Below are 12,091 nucleotides of genomic sequence, written 5' to 3'. Positions count from 1 at the left end.
CATTTAATTTTTTTTTTTACACTAATTCTCTTCAATTGTGTATTTTTTTCTTTTCACAGCATCAGTTCCATAACATTTGTTTTAAGTAAATTTATCAGATAAGCCAATCAGACTACATGAATGAACAAACCTCAGGGTATTTTGCAACTCACAGCAAGTGAAATTATTTATCCACTGTCAAAGTATAGTTGAGGAAGTGGCAGGGCGAGCTTCTCCCCAGTTATGGCTATCCATTCAATAAGCCATAACAATACTTCAGAGAGGCTAACTGACTCATTCAGTTATTTGCCTCTGCTGAGTGAATTGACCTGAATTAGAAACTGATCTTACCAAATATAAAAACTGAGTTAAAAGGTGAGTTATTGGTGTTTATTGTACCCAATGTCTTTTGCAGTAACAGCTTCAGAATAGCCATGCATTTTTATTGGCCAGGAGGTTCCTCTACGTGTACTACAGCATGTTATATTTTGTAAATACAAGCTCTTTTTGTTTATTTTTCTACTCAAATTTGGTCTGCATTTAAATATTTCAAAAGCAGATGACCCCAGTTTACCTGAGAAATACTGGGATCTGACGAGGTCTGAGTAACTTTAATAAGATTTTCCGCAAGTGATTTTGCTTCAACTACCGCACTATGTGATGCTCGTCTTGCCGCAGGCACTAGAAGGATGACATTTTTACAACGTTTATTTTGAGTATGTACAAGGGAGAAACTAAAGTCTATCAGAATGTAGGTGTATGCTCTGTTAATTCCCCATACTGCTCTACCAAGGACTCTTAATTCTGGCTTTCACCATCCCTTGCTATTCCATTCCTGACCTGGGTCTCTCCACAAAGCTTTGCCAATGCACTTAAATGATGACATTCACCACCACCTGCTATTCTAGTCCTGGGCCTCTCAAGCAGACTGCCCCTAATACCATTTGTACAGTAGCTTTGTGATAGTGACATGAACAAGACCAAATTCATTTTTGTCAACTAATTCTGATCCTTTTCATCTTGTTTTGCAAACTGGGCACTGATAACAGTGAAGCATTTTAGTATGTCCTCCAAGCATACTATCAGGGTCAGACATAAACTAGCCAACAAAAAACACAGGCTTCTAGCTGAAAAGTGCATTTCTTGTGGAAACATCACATTGCCACCATTACAACCACTGAATGAGCATTAGAAAAATAAAAGTTGTGTTAAATAACTATTAACATCAAAGCTACATTTCAACTGCATATTTTTTGAGGAAGTTAATACTAAAGACCAGATTGCAAATTAGTGTTTCCAAAGAGAAGCCATCCCACTGCATCAGTTGAAGAGTTAGCATGCAAAGTTACCAGAAGGAAACATCTTTTCTTGTGATTGTTTTAGCCTCCTCCTCTCTCTTGCAGACAACGGTCGATCCTTTAAATAAATCAAACCAATATTAATAGTGGCAGTCATGGTGGTTTTTCATTTTGTTATATTTGAAATTAAAACTTTTGTCTAAATGCACCTGGAAAAGATGGCTACTAACTAAAGTTTTCAGACAGTTCAGCATGCATTGTATTAATTTTTCCATGGTGATCTTGATCAACAAACCTAATTCCTGTAGGACAGGAGCCTCCAGCCTCATTATTTCAATTAAGGGAAAGAGGAGCTGGCTTTCTTTCCTCCTACCTGATCAATCAGATGCAAGACAGAAATTTAATCACAGAGGATAACTTCTGTACATTTCTTTTCCCCACCCCACATGCTTTTGGAGCAAACTACTCAGAAGAAATAGTAAGAAAATGACAAAAATAAATATGCATATAAAATGTTCAGAACAAACCTTTGAAATTGCGCTCTCACTATTTTTAGAGCTGTTTACAGCCTCTGTGATTTCAGTGCCACGCTGATCTGCAGGGCTATAAGTTGTCTTCACATTCACATCAGGAAGCGAAGGTAAGGGCCGCGGAGCAACTGCTCTGAGCTTAGAGAGAATTAGAAAGTGATTACAGTCTCATTTCTTCTTTCAACAAATTAAAATGCTTTGAAATCTAGAACTGCAAACACCAAGCTAGCAACCCAGGACTGGGAGTCAGGACACTTGGGTCCTATTCACAATTCTACCATTGCCTTATTGTCCCCCACCACCACCCACCCATACAACCACTTTTCCCTAACTTCCTTATATTCCCTGTCTACATTTAGCTAACACCCTCACAACAAAACCCTACGCAAAAACAACAACAAAAAATCATGGAACTAAAATGACATTTGAAGCTCACATTGTTCACTATGCTTGTATGTCATACCCTTTTCCTCCAATCCTTGGTCTGTCTATTTACACTGTCAGCTCTCTCAGGGGATAGGGATTGTCTCTAACTACACCTCTACCCTGATATAACGCTGTCCTCGGGAGCCAAAAAAATCTTACTGCGTTATAGGTGAAACTGCATTATATCGAACTTGCTTTGATCCGCCGGAGTGCGCAGCCCCCCCCACCCAAGAGTGCTGCTTTACCGCGTTAATCCGAATTCGCGTTATATTGGGGTAGAGGTGTATATGTTCTGTACAGTGCCAACCACAATAAGGATCCAGTCTTGGCTGGGGGTCTCTGGGTACTACTGTAATAATAATAATAATAATAATGTCATGTAATCTTTCTGGGCTTCAATTTGCTCATGTCCCCTAGAAGGATTATAATTTTGTACCGCTGAGTGTTGAGAGGTTTACTAAATTATACAGTGCTTTGAGATCCTTGGACAAAAGGCACCCACAAAAGTGTATTTCCAAGGCCCACAGAGTTACCCATTTTGTTATAAATGCAATTCTATGGATGTGTATGAAATGAGATTATACACAGACTGGAGATGGTTCAACTAGTGGAAAGGATCTACAAACTGTTACAATCTTTTTGTAGGATGGGAAGAAAACTAAGGTAGTAGTACACTGCCATTTAAAAGATCAAATTGTCAGATAAATTTTTATCTGCACCTTCTCTGAACAGACTTCATCTAGCTCCCTTTTCTTCTGCCATCGCTGCCGTGAGAGAGAAGGTTCATAGAAAGAGCTATGAGGCTGAAAGTGAAAAGTGAATTTTTCCTGAACATCTTCTGGATTTCCATGAGAGGCTTCATCCTAAAAAGTAAAAATATTTTTCTAATCTTTAGGCATGTTTTCTCCTGATTCCAATATAGACTTGTTCTTGCACATACAGTAACTCCTCACTTAAAAAGTCATCCCGGTTACGTTGCTGATCAATTAGGGAACATGCTCGTTTAAAGTTATGTAATGCTCCCTTCTAATGTCGTTTGGCAGCTGCAGTCCATTGCAGCTAGCTGGTAGGGGCTTGGAACCAGGACGGACCGGCAGCCCCCCCATCAGCTCCCCTAAATTCCCGGTTTAGCAGCTGCCCAGCAGGCTAGCAATTGCAGCTGTCCCTCCCCCCACTGCAATGTGCTGCTCCTGCCCTCTGCCTTGGAGCTGCTCCCCAAGACTCCTGCTTGCTGTGCCGGGAGGGGGGAGGGGAGGGAAAGAACGGGGGGGCTAATGTCAGGGTGTCCCTCTTCCCCCTGCACCCCGCTTATCCCATCTTCCATAGAGCAAGGGGGACACACCAGGGCTCAGGAAGGAGGGAGCTTGCTGATCTAATTAACAAGACAGTGTACTTAAAGGGGAAACATGCATATCTCCCTCCCTTCCTGCTGCCTTGTAGAGTGAGAGTTAACCCTTGAGGGCTCAGCCAATTGCTAGTTCATCATTTAGCAGTAAGGGAAATATCCGATCCTCTGACTCCTCCACTTCAACCAAGCTTCACAATCATCATCACTGTGTACCAGTATTAAAGTGTAAGTATGAGAGAGAGAGAGAGAGAGAGAGAGAGTGTGAGTGTAGTCTTTTGTCTGGTGAAAAAAATTTCCCTGGAACCTAACCCCCTCATTTACATTAATTCTTATGGGGAAATTGGATTCGCTTAACATCGTTTCACTTAAAGTCACATTTTTCAGGAACATAACTACAACGTTAAGTGAGGAGTTACTGTATTGACAAAGGCAACTTAACCTTTTGGAATGCTATGGATTTTATCTTAATCATAACCACATAAACATCTATTTGGTTGTCAGTCTGCAAAAATGACTGCAATCTCTTCTTTTAAATTACAGACAGGAAAAAAAATCAATAAATAAAATAAACCACCCCAAAAAAACAACCAAAAACACTACATTAACATTGCAACAAGGTGAACATTTTAAATAAACTGAAGCTGGAACATTCAAAATTATGCTCCCCATCACAGTTAGCATGTTAGTTGAACAGGAAACCATAAGTGTACAGAATTTGTGAAATTTGTTTATGTCTCTATCGTAATACTGCAATATACAGTTTTAGTATTTTACAACAAATACATGTTAGTAAAATTTCAGATATGTTCCGCCATTCTAATAGCAACTTCAGAAAACCAATTTGTAATGCAATAATAATCCTTCTCCAAAAAATCAAATATTCTAGGGGAAAAGATAGTCACCAGACAACATCATTTGAGATTTCCCTTTAAAGAAATACAACTATTTTAAAGCCAACAAACTAAGCAGAACTATAATGCTAGAACACTTACTTGAATTATGACAGGAACAAACGATGCTAGAGGCTTCTCGGTGGAGTCCAAGCTCTGAAATGAGAAGTTATTACATTTTCACGAACATACTAAAATAAGAGCAAGCTTAGTAAAGTGTATATATATTAGCAATGCAAGAAAGATAGGCTTTAAAAGTCTCATTCTAGAACAGAACTTGGTGAATCACTAAGTGAATAAAACAATATCCTTATATAGGATTGAATGGAAATGACAGCTGCACATTCACGACAGACCTACAGTTTAAATCCAAGGCATAAGACACAATAGGGAAATCAACTGTATTTTACTTTAATATACTTTCATTAAGAGCCAAAATATTGCTGGCCCTGTGCATGTGCACTAGAGAGAGACAAGGGCAAAGAAGCCCTTTACCCGCTTCCCCAGCACATTCATGTAAGAGAATCATTTTGGCTACAGATGCTGAAGAGTGCAGGGGAAAGGGCAATGGTCAATGTTTCTGCATCCACCAATCACCCAAATGAGGCACTCTGGAAGCCGGAAAGGAGTGAGGGCCAGGATACTTTAACATTTTCCCCCGTTGCAAGGCTTCTCTTTTCTGTTAGTCTCATTTCCTGTTTACTCCTTCACTCTTCTCTTTAGTAATCACATCTCCATTAAACACATTTTCCTTTCCTCTCCTTCTGTCTTCCTTTAAAATCTCTTCATCTCTCTCTTCCTCCTTCCCTTCAGTTTCTTCCCCTACATTTTCATTCCACCATCCTGCACCTTCTCTAACTCCATTTCCATTATACTCTCCCTTCCTCCTCCAATTCCCATCCCAAATTAGGGCTAAACATGGCAGAAAGAGATAGAGAAGCGTAGTCCGTTTGGAACGGAGATGTAGGAGCTCCGAACATTTTCTTGCCTCATCCTTTTACAACTGGAAGCAGACAATTTTTGATCCCAGGCAAGAACAATAAAGACACTTAAGGTTTGAGCCCCAGCCTTTGTCTTATACAGAAGCAGTGCTGCAGGGATACTAGGGCTTCTAACTCAGTGGCTCTCAAACTTTTTTTACTGATGACCCTTTTCACATAGCAAGTCTCAGAGTGTGACCCCCCTTATAAATTAAAAACAACACTTTTTTATATATTTAACACCATTATAAATGCTGGAGGCAAAGCGGCGTTTGGGGTGGAGGGTGACAGCTCACAACCCCCCCCATGTAATAATCTCGCAACCCCGAGGGGGTCCTGATCCCCAATTCTAACTGCTTCGGCACCCCAAGAGCCTGATCAGAAGTGCCCCACTTTGAAAGGTAACATTCGTTCAGCTTTGTTCTTTCTATAAACCATCCACTAGTTCAACCTTTTACCAAGCACATTTAAGAGTTAAATAATTACCTGGTCATCATTTTGCTTTCGGTCCTTTGAGACAGGCTGCAGGAGTTTCAAAGTGTCATCTCCTTCATCTGCGACATCAACAGCAAAGTGCTTAGAATCCACAATTTCAGTTCTAGAACCTGGCTTTGAGTTTTGCTGTAGTCGGTCTTCCTTAGTCTGTGGGCCATTAGATGTTATTTTAGATTCTACTTCACTAGGAATGCTTAAGCACCTTGCTTTGTTATCCTGTAGTAAGTGATCACTTTTAGAGTTCCTCCTTTCAGACAGTAAAATATCAATATCCACTTTGCTAACTGTTGCTATGGAAACTCCTGTGCTGTTCTTCTCATTCTTGTTTGCATTTTTTTCAGGCACAGCTGCTGGTTTCTCTGAGGGATAAATTTCAAAAGTTTGATCTTTGATTAAATGTTTTTCTTCATTCTGAAATTAAAAAATAGCAGAAGTGGAATTACCCTCTGAGGAATATTTTAAATGCTGCAAGAAGTCACCTGCATACCCAGACAGTACATAAAGTGATAGTGAAACAAAATCATAATCAAGTACTATTTGGAAGCATCAATAAGGGGTATAACAAAGACTCTCATAAGCTTTTAAGTCTGATGAGAAGCTTGGCACTTCAGATGTCAACAAGGCCTATTCCATAAGCAAAGCACCCACTTTGCCCCTATGATCACAAGTGATAAACCGGGTTCTCCTAGTAGCTCTCCAAAATGTATTAAAATCACATGTTTAAGGCTTCAATATTAAAACTAACACCAACTGGCAAACAGTGCAGAAAATGAACAGAGGGCAGGTGATTAATCTTTGTGACTCAATCTATTTGGATCACTGTAAAGCAGTGGTTCCCAAACTGGGGTTCGTGAACCCCTGAGGGTTTGTGAAATGTTACAGGGGGTTCTTGGGGGAAAATTTCCTAATGGCAGATAGAGCTGTCCCTAGGGACCCCGGGCAGCATGGGGCCAGCAGCCCAGAGCCCCTGGACTTCCAAGAGCCAAGCAGATCAAAGCAAGCACATCTATCACACTGAGGACATTTAAACTTCAAGACTCCTTATAAGAAATGGAAAGGGAGGTGGATATTTTTTGCTGTTTTAAAAATTAAATAGGCAGCTAGTATTGTTTTTTAAATTATTATGAAGGACAAGTTTAAGCTTTGTTGTAATGTGCGTTGTTTGCCTGGACTGCTCAAGACCTGCATGCTTGTGTAGGAGGAATTTTTTGAATTGGCTTCTTAAATACCTTCAAGCTGTTTCACATCTGATACTCCTTGATGAAACATAGGAGCCTTGTTTTATAACAGGCTTATTCAAAGTGATATAAGCTACGAAAGTGAGATCTTGGAAGAGTGTTGCTGTTCTCATAGTGTAATAAAAATACTGTAATGATAAATAGTGTGTAATAAGCATGTCGTAAAAACAAATTTTATATTTCCAAGATCACTACTTTTATAATTTATACTCAGGTAAAGGAGAAAATCCCTGGAAATATTCATTTTTAGGAGGGGGTTCACGAGACTTGACATTTTAGTGATAGAGGTTCACAGGTTGTTAAAGTTTGGGAACCACTGCTGTAAAGTATTTACCTCGGGTAACAAGCAATTTTCCTCAAACATATAATTGATTTTCCAGTCACAAGCTGCAGCAAACATTTTCACTGTCAACATTTGCCTGTCATTAAACATTTGCTAGCATTTCTGTTAGTCCAGTGACTTTCGATACTCTGCTGGGTACACAGTGTCACAGCATTCACATGATTGTGCCACATGCAAAAGTTAATGCAACTGTAAGGTTTAAAAAAATCCACGACAGCTTCACAGAATAAGGATTAAGTATAATGTTTCATGAGTATCTTTCAGTAAAGACCAGTGCAATTAGTTTTACTGATCTGTGGCTATTTTCTTAGCTCCAACTGTAGATGAATACAACTCCTCTCCCCCTTTATATATAGTTTACAGAGTTTTATTGAATACAAATATATTAGGAAAACACAAAGTATTTCAAAATATATTTTTATATCATGTCACTGAACATTTACACAAATATTAAAACAAAAACAAAAACAGATGTATCCTTTGGAAAAAAGTAACTTACGGCTCTATATCTCCTGGCTTGCTCAGAGGGATGTTTTTTGGGTGTGATGTTTCCATTATTAGATCCAGTCTTCACTGAGATGACAGAAGCAGCACTTCTGGGTGTAGAATCAGATATTTTCTTATGATTTTTGGCTGTTTTTCTTTAAAGAAAATGGCAACAACAAAAAAAGGACAAAGGGTCTAAGGACAAAGACTTTAAGATGTTGTGGTTTAGACTACCTTATTAAATAGATGCCATCCAGCTACAGAACCCTTTCACTTTTATAGAAAATATTTTAAATTTCCACTGATTACAGAGTTTCTATCTGAAGTGCTAAACACTGGGCTTGATTTTCTCTGCTCTGTATCTTGTATAACAGTGATCTCCAACCTTTTTATGCAGAAGATCACTTTTTGATTTTAAGTGCAACCCAGGATTTATTCCAGCACTGCCCCGAGGCCCCGCCTCGCTCACTCCATCCCACCTCTCTCCGTTGTTCACTCTCCCCCACCCTCACTCACTTTCACCAGGCTGGGGCAGGGAGTTGTGGTTCGGGAGGTGGTACAGGCTCTGGGCTGGGTTCGGAGCATGGAAGGGGACTCCAGGCTGAGCCTGGCGTAGGGGGTTGGGGAGAGGGAGGGGGCTTGGGGTGCAGGCTCTAGGAGGAAGCTCAAGGCAGGGGATTCAGGGTGCAGGAGGGGGCTCGGGGTGTGGGCTCCCGCAGGACGGCACTTACCTCGGTTGGCAGCGCAGAGGGGCTAAGGCAGGCTCCCTGCCTGCCACACATGGCACCTGGAAGTGGCCAGCACACCCCTGCAGCCCTTGGGTGGGGAAGGCAGGGGTCCCCGCGTGCTGTTCCTGCCTGCAAGCACCGCCCCTGCAGCTCCCCATTCCTAGAAAATGGGAGCTGCAGGGGAGATGCTTGCACATGGAGACATCCCCTTTTCCCCCCAGCCGTTCCGAGAGCGGCATGGGGCCGGGGCAGGCAGGGAGCCTGCCTTAGCCCCACTGCGCTGCCGGACTTTTAGCAGCCAGACATCACAATAAACTGTCAGAGGCTCCAGGATCGACCAGTTGATCGCGATCTACTGGTTGGTGACCACTGCTGTATAGTCATTTTCAGCTGTGCAAAGTTAGAATGTTAGTGGTACTTTACTTGAATTGGTAGTAATTTATATTCACTTTGCATAGGTGTAAGTGACTGCACAGTGTACAAACTAGAAGACAATAAGGCTCATCCATGTGGGGAAATAAATATTTGGCAATTAAGTTTATTGCCATTATGTCTCAAAAACTGGGAGTAATGAAGTGATTAACCAAATCTGATGACAAATTTTATATTCAACTTTTTTGTCCAACATCTAGTTAAAAACAAGCAAATAGCAAAAGGAACTTGTCTTCTGGTGATTTTAGATATGATGAAGTGGCCTTAACACAGACTGATAAGGAAACGCAAGTGACGACATACATTTCACATCCATATTTCAGATTTATTGTCTGTCTTTATCTCACTTTTCTATTCGGTGCAAGAATTGATCACAGATTTACTGTAGAACTTGGAATTTGCACAGAGTTTATTAACCAGATGATTTGTAATTTTCTCAAATGTCACAGAATGGTTTCTAATTTTTGCCATCATCTCCTCTCAACTTGTGAGCTCACTCTGGTCTGTGTATGCTAGAATGGTCAGAAGGAGAGAAGCAGTCCTGTTTTTGTTTTATTTAAATATGAGATGCATGAACTGGGATAAACGCAGCGACTGGGGAGAGTGCGTCTCTCATTATTCAACATCCTCGCTCCCATAATCCAAGCTTCTCTCTCTCTCTCATTGTCTGGCACTGAATGAAGACCAGCCTCCACAGGCTCTCACATGTCCCAATCTGAAAGCTACTTCCCCCTCTTCTTAAGCAATCATGATGCTCTTCCTCCAGCCAGAAAGAGAAGTAAACAGACCCTTCAGAACAGACCCCTATGGGTATGTCTATAATGCAGTTAAAAACCCACAGCTGGCCCATCTCAGCTGACTCGGGCTCGTGGGGCATGGGCTGTCAAATTGCATTGTGCATGTTTGGGCTCAGGCTTGAGCCCAAGATCTGGGACCCTGTGAGGGGGAGGGTCCCAGAACCCAGGCTCCGGCCTGAGCCCAAAGTCTACACCAAAATTCTACAGTCCCGCGCAGCCCAATGAGCTCGAGTCAGCTGACATGGGCCAGCTGCAGGTGTTGAATTGCTGTGTAGATATACCCTAATTCTACTCTGTGCATTGGTGGAAAGGTAGTGCTCATGCAGCTATCTTCTTTTCATCCCACGATCCAAGTGTATCACAGCTGCAAGAGACTTCAACCTTATTAGTGCTGAGAGTCTCCAGATTACTCCCAAAACCAGGTCTTCTCCATTGCTCCAGCCAAGCTACCTTAGATTTTTAACTTTATCAAATTGAGGATTACAATGGGATTCTCCGGTTGTCAATAATAAAAGAACAACCTCTGATTTTCAAATAAGATTGTTAATCAGGGAACAATCTATGTGGCACATCACTTTAAAATTCTCTATGTCCAGAATACTTTGCCCTTTATAGCAGTTACCTTTCGAGGATTTAATTGTTTTAAAATATTAATTAATCCTTACAACTTTTCTGTTAAGTAGGTCAATATTACCACGACCATTTTACAGATGGAGAATACAGACAGACAGGTTAACCAGCTTGCCTAAGGATCGTCAGTTCCAGAGCTATGAAGAAAACCTGGGGTGTCCCAATCACGTACTCTAATGAGTAATCTACTCTCCCATCTTTCACAAGTTATAATATACTAAAATCAACAGTGGACATGAACCAAACAACATGGCATTTCCCCCCCCCAAATAATGGATACATTAAGAACAAGGTGTTTAGTTTTTCTATAAAAAGAAATATTGATTCATTGCAGTTAAGTGCAGTTAATTTTAATTTAATTTAAAAGTGCTAAGTGCTCCTAATTAGGGCAGCCAAATACAACTTCTAACATTTATTCAGGTAAGACTTTTCTGTCTGGCTGGTTTCAAACACTCACCAAAGTGAATGAACAATAGGAGGATTGACTTTCTGAAGGTAATATGCAATCCCAAACTTAAATCCACTTTCCTTCTACATAACCCTAATGTGACTAATTTCCATCTTCTCTCTTAGTTGTCTCTGGTTATAGTTCTCAAATAATTCCTTCCCTCAACAATCTCAAAAGATCCTTTCTGCCCCATCCCCTGCAGTTACACACAGCAAAACTAATTTCAACATCCAGCTCCGAAATCTGGAACAAATTGTAAAACAGTGATTACAACATTATGTTCAACAATCTGTTACCCAAACCAATACATTTATTTTATTAATAGTTCTATATAAAATTATCTTACGCTTTTGTGGCTTCCAAAAACAGAGAGATTTGGCGCTTGATATACGGTTGCCTTAGTATGCTTTTCACATTGGGTCTTTCTTCAGGCTTTTTGCTAAGCATAGTTCTTATTAGTTCTGCCAGTTGTGGACTGTAATCCTTTGGCATTGGTGGCAGCTGTAATTGTATTGAAAGGATACATCGTATTATGAGAATGAATGGATTGCTAATGTTCATAATAGTAAGCGGATTGTTTTGATGATGACATCAATGTACAGCAAACAAAAACCATTTACACATTTGCCTACAGGAATTGCTGCATTATTTGAGCATTAGGGCTCGGATTCAGCTAGGTACTTAAACACATCCCTAACTTTAAGTGCAGTAGTCCCACTGACATCAATAGGCCAAGTGCTTAAGTATCTTACTGAACAGAGGTTTGTGTAAAGTTTAATGAAAGAACTCTATACAATTTTTTTCTTAATGATCAGCTAACCAAAAAATACTGCCAATATACACAAAAGATTGCATATAAGAAAATTAATTCCCTGGTAAGCTGGATTCAGAATTTTTAAAGCAAGGTATTGAAAACTGGTCAGTTGTACTTTCTAAGATTTGCAAATGAAAATTTAGTCACAGAGAATCTTCAGTTTATTTAAAACATTTTTATTACAGCTGAAGATCAGGATTTAAATGTGTTTTTATAACATGCCAAACCA

At 40.2% G+C, this 12,091-nt stretch overlaps 1 protein-coding gene across 6 annotated transcripts in view; it reads right to left on the bottom strand.

Moving 5' to 3' along the window:
• NEK4 (NIMA related kinase 4) overlaps positions 1 to 12,091 on the bottom strand; it is a 40,487-nt gene that overhangs the window by 17,980 nt on the left and 10,416 nt on the right. For 4 of the 6 annotated variants that reach the window (XR_004646600.1, XM_034777119.1, XM_034777117.1 and 1 more), the window contains 8 exons: positions 11,395 to 11,549; positions 8,027 to 8,168; positions 5,938 to 6,357; positions 4,574 to 4,627; positions 2,953 to 3,096; positions 1,805 to 1,945; positions 1,329 to 1,395; positions 554 to 660 (listed from right to left, as the gene is read on the bottom strand). Coding sequence is in view for 5 of the 6 variants with exons in the window: in XM_034777119.1 (XP_034633010.1) it covers positions 554 to 660; positions 1,329 to 1,395; positions 1,805 to 1,945; positions 2,953 to 3,096; positions 4,574 to 4,627; positions 5,938 to 6,357; positions 8,027 to 8,168; positions 11,395 to 11,549 (1,230 nt within the window). In the remaining variant the exon portion in view is untranslated. The remainder of the gene's footprint in view (positions 1 to 553; positions 661 to 1,328; positions 1,396 to 1,804; positions 1,946 to 2,952; positions 3,097 to 4,573; positions 4,628 to 5,937; positions 6,358 to 8,026; positions 8,169 to 11,394; positions 11,550 to 12,091) is intronic. The other 2 variants (XM_034777118.1, XM_034777120.1) reach the window with 2 other exon arrangements.

Source organism: Trachemys scripta, chromosome 7 (genome assembly GCF_013100865.1).
Source record: "Trachemys scripta elegans isolate TJP31775 chromosome 7, CAS_Tse_1.0, whole genome shotgun sequence".
Classification (NCBI taxonomy): domain Eukaryota; kingdom Metazoa; phylum Chordata; order Testudines; family Emydidae; genus Trachemys; species Trachemys scripta.
This window is presented reverse-complemented; position numbering and strand designations above follow the sequence as displayed.